The sequence below is a fragment of the Neltuma alba genome, unplaced genomic scaffold (genome assembly GCF_004799145.2).
Source record: "Neltuma alba isolate B1F8T4 unplaced genomic scaffold, ASM479914v2 tig00002615_pilon, whole genome shotgun sequence".
NCBI lineage: Eukaryota > Viridiplantae > Streptophyta > Magnoliopsida > Fabales > Fabaceae > Neltuma > Neltuma alba.
In genome coordinates, this window is record NW_021632939.1 from 13,932 (window position 1) to 36,375 (window position 22,444).

The following is a 22,444-nucleotide window of genomic DNA, read 5'->3' on the forward strand; positions in this document are numbered from 1 at the left end:
GATCCCTAATCCATAAAATCATATTCATAAGTAGATTTATCTTTAATGTGAGAATCTTATTAATAGATGATTTGTAAGTATTCCCATATAAAAAGTCATTGAACACGGGAGCATGCATATGTCTTAACTTCCATGTGTTTCTGTAAATTCTTGGCCGAAGTTCTTATAATAACTTGGAAAAAAAAACTTTTTCGTGAATTAACACAGTCTGAGAATTTATAGTTATAATTTGTAAGTCTAGTACCACCACCTCCTATTCTAAAATGTAAGATTTAAGGAGGTGTTTGGAAACACTCAAAAGTGTTTGTTAGAAGTATTTTTCTTCTAAACAAGATAAATTCCTCTATATATTTATTTCATGCATTCTATAAAGACACTTTTAAAACTATAGTTTTAGTTCCATCTATACACCCCATTAATTTGCTAACTGAAGTTAGTATTTTTTGTTTTTGAGAGGGTATGCATGTTTTCAATTCAAGGAAATATTTATATGTATATATTCATATATATTCGTGCAAATCAATAAACGGGGGACATTCATGAAAGTCTTCATTATTACGTGATGGGGACGCAGCATTAATTGCGGGATGGGGTCATGTCTTGGCTAATTTGTAAATTGCAATAATGGATCCCACGTTTTCCCTCTTATTTCGCACATCATTGCCCTCTTTAATCATAAAATCGTCTGCTTTACTTTTTTATTTTTTTAAATTTCCTAATCAAAATGGCCATGCCTGCGAGGCAAAGGCCATTATTATTATTTTTTAGAAATTATAGTGTTTTATTTATCATGAAGTAAATTATTTTCCCCAAAATTTTCAATAAATTATCAAATGTATAAAAATACGATGTAGCCTTATAGGATAAATGTTAAAATAATACTCCTTTAATCTTAAATATAAGACTTATTTTATATTATAAAACTATACTAAAAATTGGTCTTTTTTTTTAAAACTGATCTTATATTTATCACAAAAAACAATTTAACATTAAGGCTCTCTACACTGCAACGGCTTTTAGAATTGGGCCATTGGAGCCCAAGTCTTCACAATTGGGCCATGACAGTAACTCGCCCTTACAGTAAAAATGAAACGAGACTAGAGAGACTTGCTGGAAGCCACAAGATGATGCGACGCTATTGCGATGCAATAAATCCACAATAAGATATTTTTATTTGTCTTCTATTCCTTTATCTCTGTGAATCATAATTTTGGCCAAAAAAATATGAATCATAACTTGTTTTCTACTGAAAAAATTGTTCTTAAAATGACTAAAAATGTGATGATAAATTAAATGCACAAAATATTTCTTCCAGAAAACACTTGGACAGCCAAACGTGAGTGGCACGGAGAGAGGATATTGGTTAATCCGTCGTATTCGTATCTCGGTCGTTAAAATTGAAAGATTTATGTACTTATTTGGAATTGGGAGTTTAATTTCCCGGCACTAAGCGGTTAAAAATTGGAGAAATTCGTACGAAAAATAACAACTAAGAAAAAGGAAAATTTCAAAAATTACCTCAGAAAAACAGCGATTATTATTATTATTATTATTATGAAAAATCTCCTACGTGCTGTTGGCTTCTCAGTTCCCCATCTCCGTCTTTCTCTCTCTTCCCGTCAGTTTCCGTGTTCTGTCCATCTCTCAACTATTGTTTTGTCGAACTATTAAATTCTCTTCCTATGTGATCGCGCACAGGCTCCACAATCTCGTCTTTTTATTCCGTTTCTTCAAGAATTTGTGCTACCCTCTGCATTTTATTTTATTGGGTCAATGCGCTCCTGTTTTCTGCAAGTTAGGGCTTCAGTCCGTGGCCTGGGCTGATTGATTTGCGTTGTGTGCGGTGCAGAATGTAGGAGAAGGCCGTGTTCTATCATGAATAAAGATTTCATCCCCATTGCTGGAGGATGTTGAAATTTTGATAAACTCGGTTCATTTCGATTTTCTCTTATTCTGGATTTACGCCATAATTCAATTTACTGCTATTTGGATGATTAGATTGGGAAATCTCTTGGGATTTTGATGGAATTTATAAGAAAGCAACGAATTTTGACTGCATAATCAATTAATTCGGCGAATCCGGGGACAATGAGAGTGAGGGTTGCTCTACATGCGGTTGTGTACAATTACGTGTTGATTTCGGTACGAATTTGAGCGGAAAATTCCATTACGTTTGCTGGCTGCGGGGAAGCTGCATTGAAGGCATCATTTTGTCATGGATCATTTGGTTGGTGGGAAGTTCAAACTGGGAAGGAAATTGGGAGTGGTTCTTTTGGGGAGCTTTATTTAGGTATTAATATTTCATTTTTGTTAGATTGCAACTTATTTTTGTGTTCTTATATCGCTTTAAACATATTCCAGGCGTAAATGTGCAAAATGGAGAGGAGGTAGCCGTTAAGCTGGTACGTCAAGTTTTACCTTTTATGTGACTTGATGGGGAAAAATGCTTTCATGGTGGAGTCTGTTATGAATTTCCAGAGACTGGTTACTAGTTTTCTTTACGAATGTGCTAATTTTGGCTATCTTGAATGTGTGTGCATATGATCAAGATCACCGTTATTTTAATTTGTTGAACCTCGCATTTATGTTTGTTCTCTATGTTATACCATGTCCAGTGGATATCTGTTGTGCTATATTTAGACGCTTTAACATTGGCGCTAGGGTTAGTAAAGTGCATCTTCATTTTTCAACCATCGCATTTATGGTCCGTCTGAAACATTCCACGAAATTTGGAGATATGGTTCATTTCTATATTCATAAAGAAATGAAACCTCTCTCTCCACTAGTTGGATTGCACAGAAGTTTTATAAGAAATCAGTGAGATCTCAATAAAGATTGAAGTAACATGCAAAATGCTACATTGTGTCTTCTCTTTATCTTGTCTACAGTCTTTGTCATATCTTTCCTTTTGTTGTTTTACAAGAGAAGAAAATTCTTATATCTGTTAATAGCATCAGTATATCCATGTGTCACGAATTGATCTGCTGCTAGTTCTTGACTGCCTCTTTCTCCTTCAAAAAATTTCAGGAACCTGTGAAGACCAGGCATCCTCAACTTTTCTACGAGTCAAAATTGTATATGCTTCTTCAAGGAGGAAGTAAGTCTGGAACACTGGGCCTTTCGAAGCGTTTGATGATACAAGCTTGAAGGGAATCCCTTTTCAGTATTCTCTATGCTGAACGCAATTTTTTCTAAAAAAAGTTTTTTTTTCTTTTTAAATCTGGAGTTTAATCTGATTGATGTCTAGACTCTAGAAACTTCTGTTGATGAAATCAGATTCAGAATCATCTAAACCCTGTGTTTGAAGAAAAATAATAAAGGGAAAATTTTCAGTAAACAACTTGGGTTTTTCCTTTGAATAATCTAGTATGGTTCTTCCTTAATGAAGCGGGGATTCCCCACATCAAATGGTTCGGAGCCGAGGGAGACTATAATGTTATGGTTATTGACCTTCTTGGACCAAGTCTGGAAGATTTGTTCAACTATTGCAATCGGAAATTCACATTGAAGACTGTGTTAATGCTTGCTGATCAATTAGTAAGTCTAGTCGGCAATTGTGCACCTAGTGTTCTTAAATAGTAACATCATCATTTAAATTTTACTTCATATTATTGTTTATTTTCAGATTAACAGAGTTGAATATATGCATTCAAGAGGTTTTCTTCACCGTGATTTAAAGCCTGACAATTTTCTTATGGGCCTAGGACGTAAAGCAAACCAGGTATGTTATTTTTGTTAAGAAGCTTGCTTTCTAGTTCTTTCTTTCTTTTGCGTCGGTCCTCACACTAGGCAAAAGATTTTAATTGTTGTTATGATGATTTACTTATGAAATATGAATGAAAAGGAATCACGCATTGTAGTAATTTGCATTTGATGAATACATATGGTTGGTTGATTGGAATTAAAATATGTTAACTACTCTCCCAGGTTTGAAATATAAGATAAACTTTACCCATTTATGTTTATTAAGAAATTAGTTAATATCATTTTAAAACAATAAATATGTAAGGTATGTATTTTTTCCTCAAATATACCCTTATTAATGAAGAGAATAAGTAAAAGATGCACTAAATGAATCAAAAAGGAAAGAGAATATATAAGAGTAAAATTGGAAAAAACTCATTAAATGCTTAGACAAAAGTAAATGTTATCTTATTAAAAAAAAAATCCAAGCCCTTCCAACAAAGTTTAGCTTATATTTTGTACCGGAGGGAGTATAATATATCCTAATTGGTAGCAGTTCCTCTTTTTGATTGGTTCTTTTTCCTTCTTTTTTTTCTTGATTTACCAATAAGAGAAAATTACTAGAGGAGAATCTGATGTTAGAATTGTGGGGAAGGAATATTCGTTGGTCTTCATAGAGGTGAAAACAAGCCGGGAAGATATAATCTATTACATTACCGTAGAAAGAAATGAGATTGGGAAAGAGGAAGAAGAAGAATGGAATTGGAGAAGAAGAGAGAATACAGAAGAGAGGAAGAGAGACGGAAGAGCTAGACAAAATAGGGGATCACTATCCAGTAGCCAAACATATTACATTTAGTCCCTAATCCCTAATCCGTAACAAGTAGCTCTTACTCGACCTAATTATGGGATAAAAACCCTGTGAAAGACTGCTTTAGCGTGGCTGTTGGTCATTGTCACTCGGTTCTCATCACTAATGTATTTCTTCTCTCGTATCTTTTAGATGTTCTTGGAGAATCTTCTTTAATATATTTCTTCCTTTTATTTTCTATTGTAGGACAACGAAAACTAAAATGAAATTAAATGGATCCTTAGATTCTGATAAGGAGATTTAGATACATGCGCAAATATTACATCTACTAACTATCTTGGAATCTTGTTGTGTACCTAATTTCAGGTGTACATAATTGACTATGGCCTTGCAAAGAAGTATAGGGATCTTCATACTCATAAGCACATACCATACAGGTAAACTTTGTCTTGCTTATTACAAGGTACTAAGGTGTACTGGTTTGAGTGAGCAAATGCGAGCATGCATGTGCATGTATGTATGTATGTGTCTTCCTAAGTTCGGGCAATTGTTGGCTGAAAAAAAAGGTTTAGGTAACTAATTTTGATCGTTTTTACCAACAACCACATACATAATTTGAATCGATCATTATACCTTTTCTCATTGATACTAACATATAACATGAGTAATATCAATCAAATAATCAACTCTATAATCAACAAAAATTATGGAGTCATGAGATTTTAACATCAATTTAATTTAATCTTAATATAGAGTTTATGATGGTAGTGTTTGTATGAAATAAGCAAGCGGTTGTGCAGTGTCTTATGAAGCGCGCACACATTTTTGATGAACCTCAAATGTTGTAAGTTTCAAACTGTACCCTTCGAAGGCCATGGTGGAGCAAAATCAGTTTCTAAGTTGACATCTAAGGAGAAGGAAGCTTGTGGCAGCATGCTGGACAGCTCTGAAACGATCAGCAATGGGGTGTCAAATTGGGGGGGGGGGGTTAATGAGGAGACTGTTTAAAGAGTCTCCGTGATTGCCACATCTGCCATTATGCCTAGCTTTTTATTTGTGGGACCAAATCATGCTTAGTTTTTTGCGCCTTTTATGTTCATTTGTGTCAGTTACGTTCATTTATGGCTAGTCTTTGCGTTGTTGTGTCAGTTAGCGTGTTGGCTACATTCTGGTTGCATAAATGGCTGTGGGAAGGACGTGATGAAAGCTTATGATAATATGCTTGTGTTGTGTGGAGATTCTCCAGACTCTAGGATCGTTTTTAGTCAAGATTCTCGCTCAATGTAACTTCTAAAGATTCTTTCAGACCTTAAACTCCCTAGCCCTATATTGGCTCTGGGCTTTTAATCCAAATCCTCCTTGATTGCTTTATTTTGAGTGTCTATTCTTCTCAACATTTTTATTCTGGTGCCTTCCCACAGCTCACTATGAGGTTCTTTCCTTTCAGTATTTTTGTTTTAGTTCAAAAACCATGTTATGTATTCCCCATAAAATTTGCACTAGAATTTGTTTTTCCTCTTCATTGAAACTGATGTTTTTATTGTGAAGGGAAAACAAGAACCTCACTGGCACAGCTCGCTATGCAAGTGTGAACACTCATCTTGGAATTGGTGAGTGATATCTTTCGCTGATTTTTCTTTTTCCTTTTTTGCATTGACTACCAATGCTGCAACTGAATTTCTGGATAATTATGACTTACGTATATTAATTTTTACTTTACGGGAAGAACAAAGCAGAAGGGATGATCTGGAATCTCTTGGTTATGTTCTCATGTACTTCTTAAGAGGAAGGTTGGGCTCATGTACCATTCCTACTGGATCTTGGATTTAATTACAATATCTTACTATCTGCTTTCTTAAGTCTTTTTTTTTTCCTTTAGTCTTCCTTGGCAGGGACTCAAGGCTGGCACGAAAAAACAAAAATATGATAAGATTAGTGAGAAGAAGGCATCAACTCCTATAGAGGTACCGTGACTAGTTGGATCTGTGTCTGTTTGCTCTAGACTTGTGAAATTTTATTTTCCTCTAGAACTAGAGTTTTGAACCAGGTTGGATGTTGACTAATTTCCCTCACTTAAATTTTAAGCAGATTAATTGTTAAAATTAAAATCAGATGGTAATTTGCTTGAAGGTTGAGGATAGACTGAATTATCTACATCTTTCCCAATCTTAATTTAATCTTTTAAAGTGGGATTAGTTCAATTAGATATTTTATTTCGATTGTCAATTTGTCTTCACTACATAAACTTTTCCTCAGCCCTAGGAGGACCTATGATGCCCTGGTAGTCGCAAAGACAGGCCAGGCTTTGAGGGTCATCCGTCTCGTGAAATAACTTTTGCCTTTGCATGTGAATACCAGCACACCTTATGTATCTTATGTATTTGAACCATGTTTAATTTTGACTGTCTACTGTTTACTTAGATCACCTGAATGGTCTCTCTGGTTGATTTTCACTTTGATTAAGTTTTCATCCTATATTCCATTGCATTCATTCGAGCATTACATGTACATTTTCCCCTCTTCTCTCTTGTCACTTTTCTGAATTTTAATGGTCTCGTTGTTCCATTGCTATGTTGGTAATTTATTTGCATTTGTCTACAGGTTCTCTGTAAATCATACCCATCTGAGTTTGGATCTTACTTCCACTATTGCCGATCATTGCGTTTTGAGGACAAGCCAGATTATTCGTATTTAAAGAGACTTTTTCGAGACTTATTTATTCGAGAAGGTCTTTTACCCTTGTATCTGATTCTAATTTGGGTACTTCTTAGTATATTCTGCTGGAATATTTTGTGCAGTCAAGTACTGAAAAATGCTTGACTTTGTCGCTGCAGGCTATCAGTTTGACTATGTTTTCGATTGGACCATATTGAAATATCCACAGATTGGTTCTAGCTCTAGAGGACGGGTTGGTACTTTAATATGTTGCATGCATGGATTTTTTTCCCCCATAGGTCTCTCACTGTAGTTGTTGCTCCATCAGCACGGCAGTGGCAAAGCAGCTATGAATGCAGGACCATCTGTGCAAAAGCCGGAAAAGATGTCAGGTCTGCTGAGTCAAATATGACCTTGAAATTCTTATCCTAGTATATCTTATTGAGTTTATTCATGCGTGTGGTGGAATTCTGAGTTATTTTTGGCTTGCTCAAAGAATATTATCTGAATGCATTAAATTATCTTGTCTTTCTGTTCATCTCTTTCATGAAAGTACTTTATATCTTCTGAAATGTGAATTGCATAATATCCTTGCTCCTGCAATTGCATCTTTCAGTTGGGAAAGATCCTCGAGAGAAATTCTCTGGCACTGTTGAAGCATTCTCCAGGAGAAACCCCCCAAGCTCTAGTCCTCGGGGTGATCAAACTAGGCAAAGGATGTTTGAGGATGTACAGCAACATAAGGATATGGTAATTTTCTTGTCCTTTTTTCCCAAGTAGAAAAGATGAATCTTCATCTGAAATTTTCCTATGGGAAGTTTTATTGACCTGGCTATCTAGTCTGTATGGATGCTTGCGGAGCATGATGCATGATAATGCATTCCAGGATCTTTAGTAGCGTGATATAGTTGTGAACCACCAATCATAGGGCAAATCATGGATCTTCCATCAATCCTTTGATTTAAAAATCGGAAATGGCGATGAAATGGAAATTTGTTAAAAGAATAGACATAAACTCTTAAGAGCAATAACAATTTTTTTTTGGGGGGGGGGAGAGTATTTATGAAAAACGAGAGTTCTGTTTGGGGTGGAGGTCGAAGTTGCACGATGCTTTTTTTCTGATTTTTGGATGGTGATAGCTTTGATTCTATTCTACTCGCATGGGTTCAAAAAGCAATGACTTTTAACTTTTGAACCTGTGAGCACCCATTTCGTTTGATTTGTCCTTCCTAAAAGTTCTCGTGTGTGTGTACAAATTTGCATTTTTCATTGAAATTAATTTATGCGGTCTTTTATGTCCTGTGTCATCAGCACCGTGAACAAGAGAAGGTACACAGTTCTGCTCGATACGGAAGCAGTTCAAGGAAAGCCCTCATCTCATCAAACAAGCCGAGTTCGTCGGCTGACCACAGTGATACTCGTACTGGTCGGCTGACTACAAGCAGTAGCCGCCCTTCTACCACACGCGCCTTGTATGAGAGCAAACAACCAAGTTTTACTCGCAATACATCTTCTAGAGGCAATCGTGATGATCCTCTTAGGAGCTTTGAGCTTCTCTCTATCAGGAAGTAAGGGGCTTCCTTTTCTGCCTGAGAAATTTTCTAAATTCTGATGCACTTGAAATGCTAGATCACTTTTTGAGTGATCTCAAGAACTTTGGAATCAATCATGTACATGGGATAGTACTGAAGCAGTGCATGGTCACATTGCCCAGATGAAATCATTTCACGACCAGAATGGTTTCCCGCCCCCCGGAGCGTCTTCGCAAGATTTCTCAGCCCCGGTAACATGTTTGAAACATGCTGGAGTGAGAACTCAGCCAGGATTCTTTCTTCTGGCCTTTCTACAGGAAGGAACTTGTGTTTACTTTTTCAATTTCTTTTCTTGGTCATATAGAAGATGAAACTCGAACCGTGGCAAGTCCTGTCTATGATATACGGTTTTGCTCGCTCGCAAGTAGAGCTGTCTTGGCATGCGAGTATGCGACTCATGCTTGAATGAATTTTCTTCCCAAATTTCAAGTATTTTTTTTCCAATATGAATCCTTTTTTAAGACTAATAATTGGTAATGAAAATATTATATCTGTTTTATATTTAATTATTATGGAATAGAAATATCAAAATTGAAAAAAAAAAGATTTTATTGATTTAAATTATTCATATTAAATATAAATATTTTCTAATCGTCCCAAAGATGGGCTGAAAATTAACATTATCAACAAATTTGACTGATGAACTAGTCACATTTTTGGGCCCCCGGTAAGCGCTATATTTTTGGTGAAAAGTATTGTTATTTTTTCCTAAAATGGAGTAATTAATAATTATGAATTTCTTTTCGGATTCTCAAAGCAAGCTTGATAATGTTATGAATATAAAATCTATATAGATGTTCATATTTTTCTCATTTGTATTATCCCATAATCATCTTCTATTACCATGGATATTATAGATTTGACTAAAGTTAAGGTTGTAAAATTGTGTATATAAATAGAGAGCGTATATCATATGCTCAGTATCTCAAAAGTAAATAAGAACAATTTTCTCATTTTCTCTTCTCTTCAATTCTCTACTCATCTATAATCCTTTTATCTTGTTAAATATCTCATGATTCCATTATTTTCATAATAGATAAAACAATATTCACCCCAATATTGTTTTTTTGGGAACAATCCTCGCGGGCACGCTTTTGAAAGAAGATTAGGGGGCCACTGAGGATCTTAACGACCTTGAATATATTTTGTTTGCCCAAAATTACATATATGGCAGTCTACATGGCAGACTGGCAGTGATTGATTCCCAAGAGTTGCCATGTGCAGGGAAAAATAGGAAGGCCTATGGCATTGAGGGTCATTATCAATTACCAAGGCATGAATTTAATAGGTACAAACGAGAAGCACTAAACAAACAAAGGAAGATCGAGTCGGCATTTCAATTCACAAAATCAACATCAAATTACGCTATTTGTGAATAGAGCTATTCGTTCAATCTCCTATCGCACTAGCATCTCTTAGAATCCATCTACTACTTAACAATAACCTCTCACATTCAGAACAGATTCCTTGATAAAACAATAATTTCAAGTGAACCCATCAAATCCCATAAGAGAAATTGAGCCCAAGGATTCTAGCAGACGGCATTGTGTTTGAAAATCCCGTGAACTCAACACAGAAAATTATGGGTTTCTTAGAGATGCCAAACGTTTCTCTAGGTCATCAACGCCCGAGCTGAAACATACAATTTCCAAGGTCAAGGAAATTATGTGTTTATTCACAAGCAAAACAGCTTCAATTATATCGATATAAAATATAAAAATGTTAGGAAATGATACTATTCACAAACAATAAATAGTGCTGCCAATATAGGATTTCATATAGATGTACAAGGTCTACCCCGGTTTGTATTAGTAAACAAGGAGCAAGCAACAGTAAATCCTTAACGATTTAGACAATGTACATGGAATCTCAATCTCTTAAATAAATTCTTAACCCAATAATAATGACTTGAATAAATGTTACAAATTCATATGGTACATACCTGCTCGCATTTTCAGAACTCTTTGTTGCAATTCTTCCTTTAGGAGCCGCTGACAACTGAACGAAAAGTTAAAATACAACCCAATTAGATTGAGCACAGAAACTAAGTGAAAGTAACAGAAGGTGAGTCATGAAATTTATAACACTTGATTCCAACCTGCGAGGCCACATCCACGCCAATTTCATCAAGCACCTGCCAAAATTGAGAGACGAGTAGAATCAGTTTCATTTTTGATAAAAGTCATTGTTTCCCCTTAAGAAATTAAAATCTTAAAGTCGGTGCCCAGCCCGACTCCACCCAGTAACTATTACTACTAAACATTTGGAAACTATGACAAACCAATTCATACAAACTTCAGAAATAAAATTGTCATTTCAAATCTTGAGAATAAAAGACGAAGACACAATGCAGATATGCCGTGCCAATTTCCTTTTTGCTTCTTTTTTTTTTTTAAAAAAAAAATCTCAGATTTGTGGGGAGCAGTACAAGGATGATAAAAACAAGAGTGTTGCCTTGCTTCATTTGAGACAAACTGGCCACTCAAGTGTACATAGCAGGAACCTTTTAATGATTAGGGAAGTTATTCCAGTACAAATTCTGGCAGAAGTTACAGAATATAACAGAGACTAACATGCAATGAAAGAAAATACTTGAACGAAGGTACCTGGTTTGTCAGGTCTTCAGTCTCCTCTTCAGCTTCATCATTATCCAATGCATCATCTATGGCATCTGACATCATTTCAGTCTGCATGATAAACCATTAAGATCCATAAGCTGAGATAAATGAAAAACAATGATTTTCTATATTTTTCCTCCTCACAAGTGAATCTACTGAAGTAAAAGAGTCATCTTACAGTCATATCCATCTGCGCTGATTGTTTCTGGAAGTCTCGTAGAACTTTTGCTTGCTTTGCAGGTTCCATTTGCTGCAAAAGAATATCCTAGTTTTAGCATGGGAAGTGAAAAACAATCCAAAAGGTCCTTTATGGACTTCAATGTCAATGTTCCGCTCTGGAAGAACAACTTCTATCATCACTGCTGTCCAGATGCAGCCTGTTGCCTTTTAGATTATCCTAAAAAACGGACAACTCCATTGGGTGCATATCTGTAGTCCTACTTCTTTCCTATGCGTGTGCAAGTGATTGCAAGGAAGTGGAGGAACACTACCTTCTACCATATACGGGATAAAAAAAGAAAACATAAACTTGACATTCATGTTCTGATCATCCTATCCTACTCTAGAAACTTCACTCTAACAAACTGTGCAACAACTCCAACCTTATCCTGACCAGCTCAAATTTTGTACAGAATTTGCTAATCACTCTTTTGGTAAAATATCAAAATGCATTTGCTCATTTCATTGAAATTGCACTGCCACTCACAGATCACAGAAAGCTTTCTTCTATTTCTTTTCTTAAGGAGGGATGATAAAAACCAAACAAAGCAATGCACAATGGCACAATATACTAGAGTTGGAACAATTATATACACAGACATGCACTGGCATCCAAATAAAATCGAAAATGCTACCTTATTCATAGCTGCCATTGCCTTACTAGCACCTTTCATACCAACAGCAACAGAAGACTGGGCATGCATCGCCTGCAGGAAATTGCAAACATAGCTAAGATCACAGAACATCTATCTGCTTCTTGCTGCATCACAAAAACCAGGATTCAACAAGTTACCTGTGTGTGAGTTGCTATGCCTCTCATCTGAGCTCGACTACCTTGAAGATTAGCAATTTGTTGCCTAAGCCTAACCAATTGGCGAGCTAAAACTTTAGTTGCTGCCTGCAAATTGCATGGGCAAAGGAGATACAAGGCATATTAACAATAGATCAAGATGACAAGAGTTGATCTGCAGAAAATCAGCATGGGACAAAATTATTGATAATGCCGATCACACCTCGTTGCCAGTCTTGGCAGTTCTCTTTATTTCGGCGAGAAGCTTTTTTTCCTAACAATGTAATAGCCTTATTAGCTGTGACAACAAAAGTTTAGAAAGAGGATCATCATTCGTAATATGTTTGACAGTTTGACATACTTCCAATTGTAATGCTCCAATTTCCTTCTCGATGCCTGAAGTATACATAAGACCAAGAAGAACTGTTAACATAAATACGAACCAGCGCTTGTTAATGTAGTGAAAAAGTGAAAATTTACCCCTAGTAGCGTGTGCCATTTCTCGCTTACTCTCCCTAAGAGCCTCTGGATAAAATAAAAAGGCGAACAAATGACATAAGAGCATAGGTTTTCACTAAAATTTAATACGAGACATCACTTCTGCCCCCGCCGGGGACCCAAAAGAAATGAATTTTATGCTATAAAAAATATATGAAGACCTAACATCAAAGTGAACAATCAACCCAACAAAAATATATTCAAATAAAGAAAACAAAAGAAGAAACGAAAAATATAAGATAGTGATAATTGAGCAATGGTAAGTTGATTTGCTCAGGGAAGAATATGAACATAACAAAAGAGGGGGAATCAAAGATCGGGCACAAACCTTTGGCCGTGGGTTTCTTGGTGAAGATGTTCATGGCGCCAAACGGAATGGTCAATACGGGAGCTCCTCGAAGTCTTCGTCAAAGGTAATTCCAAATTATTTAGAGAAAAGCTCCAGAACCATAAGCCAGAAGTAGAAGAGAAGGATCCTGGAACTCACGTCGCCGTATTTTATCTCTCTTCCTCCCGCGTCTCTGTTATATAGGTTCGGACTTGGGTTACTTAATCCAATATCTGATTTATGAAGTACCTACCTGCCACCTGGCCATTTTTACACTTTTGAACGGAGACCCTTTGAGATTCTGCGAATCACGAATGGCCCCTCAACCACCATGTTTATTTATAAAGATCACGGCTGACGATTATTGGTTAGATCAATCCCTACGAAACAAAATGTCTCCTCCTAATGATTATGGGTTCTATTTCAATAAAGCCCAGCTCGGGCTGCTTAATTTCTAATTTTTTTAAAATTCATTTTGTATATAAATAATAATAATAATAATGCGATACCCCGAGAAAACGCCGTGCATATGCAACCCAATCAATAAATCTTGGCTGTTAAAATATCTCCATATTCTCTAAGAAGTGGAGTATTTATTATGTGGGCCTGATGAACAAGTTAGCTAGCGTTTGTTAACTTCTGTAAATGCAAAGTTAAAAATAACGGTTTATTTTCATATAACAAAATCCTTTATAATTTTAATGACCCTTCTGAACGAATAATTATCAAGAGGGGCTCTAAAATCTCCTTTTTCCACACACGTATATTTACCCAAGTTTTCAAACGGTATTTAAATAGAAACTAAATCATAATTTTAAAAGTAATTTCAGAAAAAAAATTTATTTTAATCTGTGTTAAAACATTTTTTCTAAATAATTTTGAGATATTTCAAAAATCTCCTACATATTAAACTCATAGTCATTCATTACAAGTCATCTATTACACTAGCTTTGAGTATGAATAAAATATTTTTAATTTAGCTGCAAAAAAAAAAACACTTTTGTTAACCATCCACGGCAAAACAACAAAAAATTAAAAATGTTTTGTTAATTCGAAACAAATTTTCTTACATCGTACAGTACAACACAATAAGTTACTCCTCCGGTCCTTATTATAAGACCCCTTTTGACTTTTTATTTGGTCCTAATTATAAGACCCCAATTCACTTTGTCTCTTATATTATGCATTTTTTTCCAAGATAATCCTTCTAGTAATGATAGTTTTAGCTAATATACTTAATTAGCAAGGATATTTTAGGAATGACAACACTTATTTACTATAAATAACCAACTTAACTTACTTCCTTAATATCCTCAAATAAATCAATTGGGTCTTATAATTAGGATTGGAGGAGTAATTCAAATCCCCACGCCATGACCAGCAGGTAGTATTTCCCATTGGACAAGAGAATCTGCTTGGACTCGGATTGCTGGACAAAATTCTCCTCATATTTATTTTATATTTTGTGAATTATAATTGAAAAATTGTTTTTAAATCATTCAATCTTCACTGTTCACTCCACGTGCATCTTCAAGGGCCACTTTGAATGTGGCGTAAAGTGCAATACGCCAAACAAGATTATTTTAGAGCTTACATTCCAGCATCGAATAATCATGCTTCAGATTTGTTTCTGGCCAAAAGAAAATGTTTCAGATTTGTTGTAAACTAAAAATATATTATTTTAATTAATAAAATATTAATTGTCAATGTTTTGGTTTGGATTTTCTCAAACAATTAACCTTAACTTCTCATGACATGACTTTGGCTTTTGCCAAAACCTAACATGAGTAAAATAGCTAGTAAATGAAAATACTACTTCTGATTATTAATATAAGATTTTGTTTGATTCTTATTTTAGTTTTAGATATAAAATCTCAATCCAATATATCTCTTATATTTATTTATTTTTTTAAGATAATTATTTTAATAATGATAGTTTTAACCATTAAACTTAATTAGTAAAAATATTTTAAAAAAGATAATATGTATTGTAAATAACTAATTTAATTTTTTTTTGATTTTTTTAATCTAGTTAACGCCGGAAGTATTTACTTTTACAACGGATGGAGGTAAATCATCGAAGTCGCTTGAAGAAATCGTCTGCATCAAACCACATGCTATAGATACTCTGGCCAACTCAGTCAATTTCTTCGACAGGTAGTTTTCATCGATTGTCTTCCGCGACATCGTTTTCGACTTGCTCTTTTGCTTCCTTCATACTCTCCAACATTCCCACCTTCCGAAGCGCTTTATGCGACGCATGGCATTGACTGTTATAGTATTATCATTTGAATAACTCAAGAGGGTCAGGGCACCGCAAGAAATTTTGCAATCTTCTCATCCCTGGTTCTGAAATTATATGAATTTCCACGATCTTGCTAGAACTGAGAAGGTGGTTTATATTCTGTCGCGGCCTTTTCCTCCTTTCTTTGATTGGATAATTTTTTTTTTCAAATAAAACATCTCATCTTTTCTCGGTACTTAAGCACTGGATTAATATTCAGAATCAGATTGGCTGGACAAATTTTCTGTCAAACTTGTAAAACAGATGAAGATTTGATAACAAAATTCGTAGATTTTAGGGGGAAAGGTGATGGAAAATTTTTTTCTGGAGCATTTGAAACCCACCCCCCCCCCCAAAAAAAAAATTGAAGGAAGCTTTAAGGAAACTATGCGAGTTGTATTTCTGAAAGATGTCTTTAACATTGAAATTGGTTTATTTTGTTTGATGTACTGAGGTTGGATTGTTCACCTGGCAGCGCTTAAATACGAAGTCCTAGCAACTGGCGAGATGCGACGAATCCCATACCTTCGGTTGCGGAGAGCACTTTGACACTTGTTTTTGTTTGGGAATGTTTGGGAAGGCAGATGGTACGACTGAGTTGGATGCTTTCTATCCCATCCGACCAGAATGTATAGCTGACGTTCCAAAGACTCGTTTTAAACCAAGGGTGCGGTTTTCTACTTTTTGATTATTGTCTATCGTGGCTTCTCAATATTATTTGTTTGAAAAAGCATATGAATTACTGGTATGTGGACGGTTTTCTCCTATGTAATGCCATAATGAATTGACGATGCATTTGTGATATTCAACCGGGAGTCTGATTGAAACTTGTAGTATGTGATACTAACGCTGTGTTTGGTTCGATGGAGGGAAGGGGAGGGGAGGGATTTTAATCAAGGGAAGGGGAGGGGAGGAAAGGGGAGGGTAGCTACAAAGAGGAGGGGAGGGAGGGGGAAGGAAGGGGAGGGATTTTAATGATCTCCTGTTTGGATTGATTGGAGGGGAGGGGAGGGAGCAATTTTAATAATACCTTATTTTGTTCTAATAAAAAATTGACTATTTTAGCCTCATAAAATTTAAATGAATTTTCTCTTTTTTTTATTTTGTTAAGATATAACTATATATATAATACAATTCACCAATTTTGAGTTACAAGACATAGTCACACACTTATAGAATATCAAGATAAAAAGTTACGAGTGATAGATTTCAATCTAAGAAAAGACCTTGAAGGTGAAAGAAAATATCAACAACCTCTTGGAATTAGAAGAAGAGGAAAAAAAAAGTTTACAAATGCTCACTAATTTTGGAGACAATTATCTTAATAACCTCTTGTTAGATGCTCAAAAAAACTCTCTTATGTAGAAATGTTTACGACTGATTAAAGGTTAATAAATCAAAATGATATATAAGGAATTGAAATATTATCTCTCATCTCCCCTCCAAAAAACCCCACTTTTGGAGGGGAGGCTAGAAGGGAAGGGGAGGGGAGAAGAATCCCTCCCCTCTTTAAAAAACATCTTAACCAAACGAGGGAAGGGGAGGGGCTCCCCTCCCCTCTTAAAAAATTACACCAGCCAAACAAGGAGAGGGGAGCAACTCCCCTCCCCTCCCCTCCAAAAATCCCGTACCAAACATAGCGTAAGTGGGATGCTTGGCGCTTAAATGGATTGGTTCTCCCACTTCAACAACTAGCTTTTGGGATAGGATTGTCATCCCACTTAGGTATCCATCGTAGTCATTCATTTAAACCTTGCAATTTTTCTAAAGAAAAATCATGTTTACTTTTCAGCATTACTATTGCATATACGTGCACAGTGGGTTGACTTTTTTTTAATACTACAGTTCTTAATATAAAACCCCGTTTGACTTTTATGTTGGTCCTAAATATAAGATCCCAATCCATTTTGTTTCTCATATTTACTCAATTTTTTCTAAGATAGTCCTTCTAATAATTATAGTTTTAGCCAACATACTTGATTAGTAAGGATATTTTAGGAAAAACAAGACCTATTTATTACAAATAACTAACTTAATTTCTTTCCTTAATTTTCTCAGATTAGTCAACTAGCTCTTATAATTAGGACTGGAGGTAGTATTTCAGCATTACATGATGATCAACACTTTGGTGCTTTCTATTTCAACAGGCTGGCAAAACTCTAAGTGAAAGAAGATGGCATGCTTCATTCACTCAAGATGGTCACTTGGATATTGCCAAAGTGCTTAGACGAATCCAACGGGGGGTAATCTTATGATACTGTTCAGATTTAGATGACTCTGTCCTTATCGAATCATATATTATGAATGTGTGAACATGCATTACATTTGAGTTTAGTCATGGAACATTTGTTTGCAATTATAATATATGCATTGGACATGCATATATTATAACAGGCCTGTAATGCGTTGATTTCTGTAATAAGTCTGTTCTGTTTGTCGGGAGAATATTGATGACTTTTGTTAGTTAATAAGAAATAGAGTAGCTAAGTTAGTAATTACTTAGTATAACGGGTTATTGTAAATACCCGAAGTGTATTGTGGTTATATGTGTTGTAGTGAATCATTTCCCCTGCATCCTTCCACATAATAATAGTGATTAATGATGACAATCTGATGTTTATTTTATTTTGCCAACTGTATCATAGGTGATCTTTCTTGCTGACAAAATTAAATTTTACTTCTTTTTTTTTTAATGTTTCCTATTTTTAATATGTGTGCTCTCTTACTGATGTCAATTTTTATTTTTATAAATTGTGCAGGGTATACATCCTTCAATTAAAGGAGTAGTTTGGGAGTTCTTGTTAGGCTGCTATGATCCTAACAGCACGTTTGAAGAACGGAATCAACTTAAGGAGCAAAGGAGGTATAGATTAATTCAAGTGTATTTTTGTTGAACTCATAATTTAAACGAGAACAAGAATACAAAAATACTCCACAGATTCATATGGCCCACTAAAGTTACCCATGCTATTTTAGTATGCAATTAAGTGCTTTTAGTACAGAATTAAGTGCTGAGTTCTATTGAATTCCATTCTTTTGTCCAATCCCATGAACTAAAAAATTTATCATGTCTTTTGTTTTCTTCAAATATCAATCTAAATCTCATACATGGTCATGTTTTCTTTTATCTCCTAAAAAGCTAGGTGGTCTTTTGAATTTGCCAGGTTTTGAATCCCAAATCTGCTGGTTCTTTTCCTGCCCTCCCTCCTTTGTCCTTTGTTGGAAATGCTAAATATAATTGTGTGGTAAATTTATTATTCAGGGAACAATTCAACACATGGAAAGCTGAATGTCAAAGGTTGGTTCCAGTTATTGGTACTGGAAAATTCATTACAACACCTCTCATCGGTGATGATGGCCAGCCAACCGATGATTCTTTGATAAGTGTGCCTCTTTCAGATAAGAAAGTTCTGCAGTGGGTACAGACGTTACATCAGATTGGTATGTATGCGCTTTTCATACTCATTAAATGCTTTGTAGATATATCCATTCTGTCCGGGTTTAGTTTGTTGTACAACTTTTGCTACATGGTCTTTGGCCTTTTCAAAATTGGTTAGTTAATGAATCTCCCTCGTGAAGAGGAAAAGTGCCCTAAATATTAATTTTAAATTCAAATATGAGGATTAAACATGCATAGCAGCGAGCTTGTGACATTCAAAATATGCTCCCAGGATTGAATGTAACAAACCAATTGCATATTCATGTTATATAATGAGATCAAGAATGATTGGCTTGTGCCTTAGTTCTTGTGGCGTTGACATCTGGTCCATTGATATTCACGGTGCATTAGCATCACAAGGAACATGCTAGCTGGATGGGTTTATGCTGTAGAAATGTTTGCCTGTGCTTTCAGTAACCATCCACACTGTTAAATTTTTATTTTTTGTTGTAGGTTTGGATGTTGTAAGAACTGATCGAGCTCTTGTGTTCTATGAGAGTGAAACTAATCAAGCAAAACTATGGGATGTTCTGTCAATTTATACGTGGTTGGATGATGATATTGGCTATGTGCAAGGTGAATTACTATTTTTCGTCCTTTTATTGTCAGATTAAAGTATCTTCAGGTTGAGAGATTCCCAGGTATTACTTCTGTTGCAGGAATGAATGATATATGCTCACCCATGGTGATACTTCTTGAGGATGAAGCAGATTCCTTTTGGTGCTTTGAGCGTGCAATGCGAAGGCTGGTATGCTAGATATGTTGTTGTGGTTATGATACGCTATTTTTTGCCTATGAGTGCTGCCTTCAAGTGTTTGTTGTTTAGGTGATTGATATTAAAATAAGAAAGTCATTGCAACCTATGGGCCGTAGATATTAATAATAAGTATTTGAGTCATTTGTTTACCGAAACAAAAAAGTATTCGAGTCAATTAATGATTTAGCACTTAGAGATTACTCACCTTTAACTTTGGTCACGTAGAGAAAAGCCTCTCACTTTAGTTCGTGGAATTTTTCCTGAAACTACTTTGTACCGTCTAGGGTTAAATTCACAACTTGTCAACAAAATGTCCCCAAAGATAAAATGGGAAATGGAGAATGGGGATTCTTTGACCTTTAGAGAATTTTGCGGCAAATTCTGATTTTAACCCTACAGACAATGCCATTTTGGGAGAAACTTGTGAGATTTAGGAAAACAACACATTTCTTTGGTAGTTTATCCATGAATGCATCTATAACTGCAAAAGGTGTGAGCAGCTTAATCCTGAAATCATGAGTCAGACTCTAGAGTTGGCTTCGGTTTCATTCTCGCCTTTGGCTATTGCCCTTGCTTTTATTTAAATAGTGGCCAGTGTTTGTCCCTAGATAATGACTTTTTGTGATGAGTTCACACCCCTGCTGTTTTTGCATTATAGAGAGAGAATTTCAGGACCAGTGCAAGTTCAATGGGGGTGCAATCTCAGTTGAGTACGCTCTCCCAGATTATTAAAATTGTTGATCCCAAGCTCCACCAACATCTTGGTATGGTCAATATGTATGGTTAACTTCTCATGTGTCATGATTTGTATATCGTTTCAAAAGCTGTTTCTATATTATCATTTTGACTAGAATCAAAGATGTTTCAAGAGTGGAAGCATACTTTTGAGATAGCTGATATTGATGGGAAATTCTTTCTTACAATCATATATTTTGAGGTTGCTCGATTACGGAAAACCTTGCTCCATCTTTTGAAAGTGTGTTGTAATTGTTAATTTGGCTATGGTAGTAAGGGTCCTCTCAAAAAAGGATTGGTTACTTGTTAATCCCTCTCATCCTTATAGTTGTCAAAATTCATACAGAAACATTATATTAGTTTGAATGCCCTCAAAATAGCTTACAAACAATGTATATATTTATTTCACAGATGATTTAGATGCTGGGGAGTATCTCTTTGCATTTCGCATGCTGATGGTTCTTTTCCGCAGAGAATTTTCATTTGCTGATGCTCTTTATCTTTGGGAGGTAAGGAGTAATTGGTATTGCCAATCTATATGAGCTCATTGGGTAAAATTGGGGAGTTTGGAGTCTGTACTAGCTCCAAATTAAGAAGCTCATTTTAAAACATAATATAGATTGTTTTCAGTTGATGTGGGCCATGGAATACAACCCAAACATCTTCTCATTATATGAAAAACCAGAGACTTCCCAAACACAAGAAAATGCACCTGTAGTGAGTGGCAAATTGTTGAAGCAGTACGGCAAATTTCAGAGGAAGAACTTGACAACAGGCAATACTGAGCAGCATAGTGCGCTAGCAGTTTTTCTTGTTGCAAGTGTTCTTGAAGTGAAGAATAGGCAGATCTTAAAGGAGGCTAAGGGTGTAGATGATGTTGTTAAGGTCTCTCTTTCCATCCCCCTGCATAGATGCATGTATTAATAGTTTCAAGCACGCATTAGTCATTTACATCTGTTTCTGCTTGCATCTTGCATGAACCATTTACATCTGTTTCTGAATGCATCTTACATGAACCCTTCTTTCCAGATCTTGGGTGACATAACGGCAAACCTTGATGCTAAAAAAGCATGTACTGAGGCATTGAAAATTCAGAAAAAGTACCTGAGTAAAGTAAGTTCCGTTTTGTCTTTCCTGGTTTTAGATGCATGCTTTCTTGTTTGTTTAGGAGAAGTAGGGTAGGATTTATGGGCCGTATATTTCTTCTCATCTTAAAATAAATTGTCCTTTATTTTTTGTTTTTGTCCGTGGGGAGAAAACAATGCTAGTTGCTAGATAGAGTTGGAAGAGTAAATGAATGAGATCAAGTGCAGAGAAACAAGTAATCTATAATTCGAAACATGCATTAGTCTTTGGCTGTCTTACTTTCCATTTTCTCATTCTCAATGGCATTCGCTTGTGTGTCCATCTGAGAGTATGAAATTTTGTAACAATTGTTTGTTCATGCAGACCAAGAAGGCATGAGAGATATTTCTGGTGGCAGCAGTGGATACTGAATCTTTCTTCGGCGTGTGAAATTCTTCGAGGTGTTTGGCCATTCGTCGTAGGCCAACTTTTTCCTCTTGTAATAGCTAGCAGCTTCTTACCCCTGTTCTTTTTTTCATTTTAACGTTCTTCTTACGCCAATCCTGAATTGAGTACCAAACGAATTTGCAGCAGGGAATTGAAGCCTTTGTATTTTTACAATAGGGCGTTATTTGGTTGTCATCAAGGAAGGATTTTTTTTTTCAAAAAAAAAAATTCAATTCTTTAGACAACAAGGGTAGCATAAATGGCACAAAATATAAGAAGCGAGTTGCATTTTTGATGGCTTAATAATGAGGTTGGTTAAGAGTTTCTATTTTGTTATTTATATTATATAGATATTTTAATGTTTTTATAATTATTTTTATTATTATTGTTTCTGAAAGACGTATTTCTGTTAAGATTATTATATTTGGCAACTAAACTTCGTCTTTTTAATTAATAGCAGCTTTAAAAATGAACTCAGGAGCATGTCATCACTGCTCACAAAATTTTCGTGCGTCATACAGC

General features: G+C 35.4%; 2 protein-coding genes and 1 pseudogene across 2 annotated transcripts; 2 read left to right on the forward strand and 1 right to left on the reverse strand.

Moving 5' to 3' along the window:
* The first annotated feature begins 1,601 nt into the window (after nucleotides 1-1,601).
* LOC114733715 (casein kinase 1-like protein 10) lies at nucleotides 1,602-9,188 on the forward strand (annotated as a pseudogene).
* A 755-nt stretch (nucleotides 9,189-9,943) lies between these two features.
* Nucleotides 9,944-13,405, reverse strand: LOC114733736 (vacuolar protein sorting-associated protein 2 homolog 3). The gene is made up of 11 exons (XM_028921234.1): nucleotides 13,196-13,405; nucleotides 12,850-12,894; nucleotides 12,731-12,765; nucleotides 12,593-12,643; nucleotides 12,373-12,477; nucleotides 12,215-12,286; nucleotides 11,539-11,610; nucleotides 11,349-11,429; nucleotides 10,841-10,876; nucleotides 10,685-10,740; nucleotides 9,944-10,374 (listed from the first exon to the last, which is right to left on the reverse strand). Exons 1-11 carry the CDS (start codon nucleotides 13,227-13,229, stop codon nucleotides 10,323-10,325), a joined length of 639 nt encoding a protein of 212 aa, XP_028777067.1. The 5' UTR covers nucleotides 13,230-13,405; the 3' UTR covers nucleotides 9,944-10,322.
* A 1,947-nt stretch (nucleotides 13,406-15,352) lies between these two features.
* LOC114733726 (TBC1 domain family member 15) lies at nucleotides 15,353-22,010 on the forward strand. Its single transcript, XM_028921222.1, has 12 exons — nucleotides 15,353-15,587; nucleotides 15,955-16,146; nucleotides 17,627-17,722; nucleotides 18,239-18,342; nucleotides 18,742-18,920; nucleotides 19,372-19,494; nucleotides 19,578-19,666; nucleotides 20,334-20,439; nucleotides 20,822-20,919; nucleotides 21,041-21,295; nucleotides 21,440-21,523; nucleotides 21,860-22,010. The coding sequence occupies exons 2-12, from the start codon at nucleotides 16,048-16,050 to the stop codon at nucleotides 21,872-21,874; spliced, it is 1,248 nt and encodes a 415-aa protein (XP_028777055.1). The 5' UTR covers nucleotides 15,353-15,587; nucleotides 15,955-16,047; the 3' UTR covers nucleotides 21,875-22,010.
* Nucleotides 22,011-22,444: the final 434 nt, after the last annotated feature.

Bases quoted from the DNA above. Each gene is read 5' to 3' on its own strand.
- LOC114733736 (XM_028921234.1), bottom strand. From the start codon at position 13,229: ATGAACATCTTCACCAAGAAACCCACGGCCAAAG. The intron at 12,287-12,372 runs GTAACTTGTTGA...AATTTCCTGCAG, and splicing joins GCATAGCAACTCACACACAG to GCGATGCATGCCCAGTCTTC. The intron at 10,375-10,684 runs GTATGTACCATA...TGTATGTTTCAG, and splicing joins AGTTCTGAAAATGCGAGCAG to CTCGGGCGTTGATGACCTAG.
- LOC114733726 (XM_028921222.1), top strand. From the start codon at position 16,048: ATGTTTGGGAAGGCAGATGGTACGACTGAGTTGGATGCTTTCTATCCC. The intron at 20,440-20,821 runs GTATGGTCAATA...TTTATTTCACAG, and splicing joins CAAGCTCCACCAACATCTTG to ATGATTTAGATGCTGGGGAG. The intron at 20,920-21,040 runs GTAAGGAGTAAT...GATTGTTTTCAG, and splicing joins ATGCTCTTTATCTTTGGGAG to TTGATGTGGGCCATGGAATA.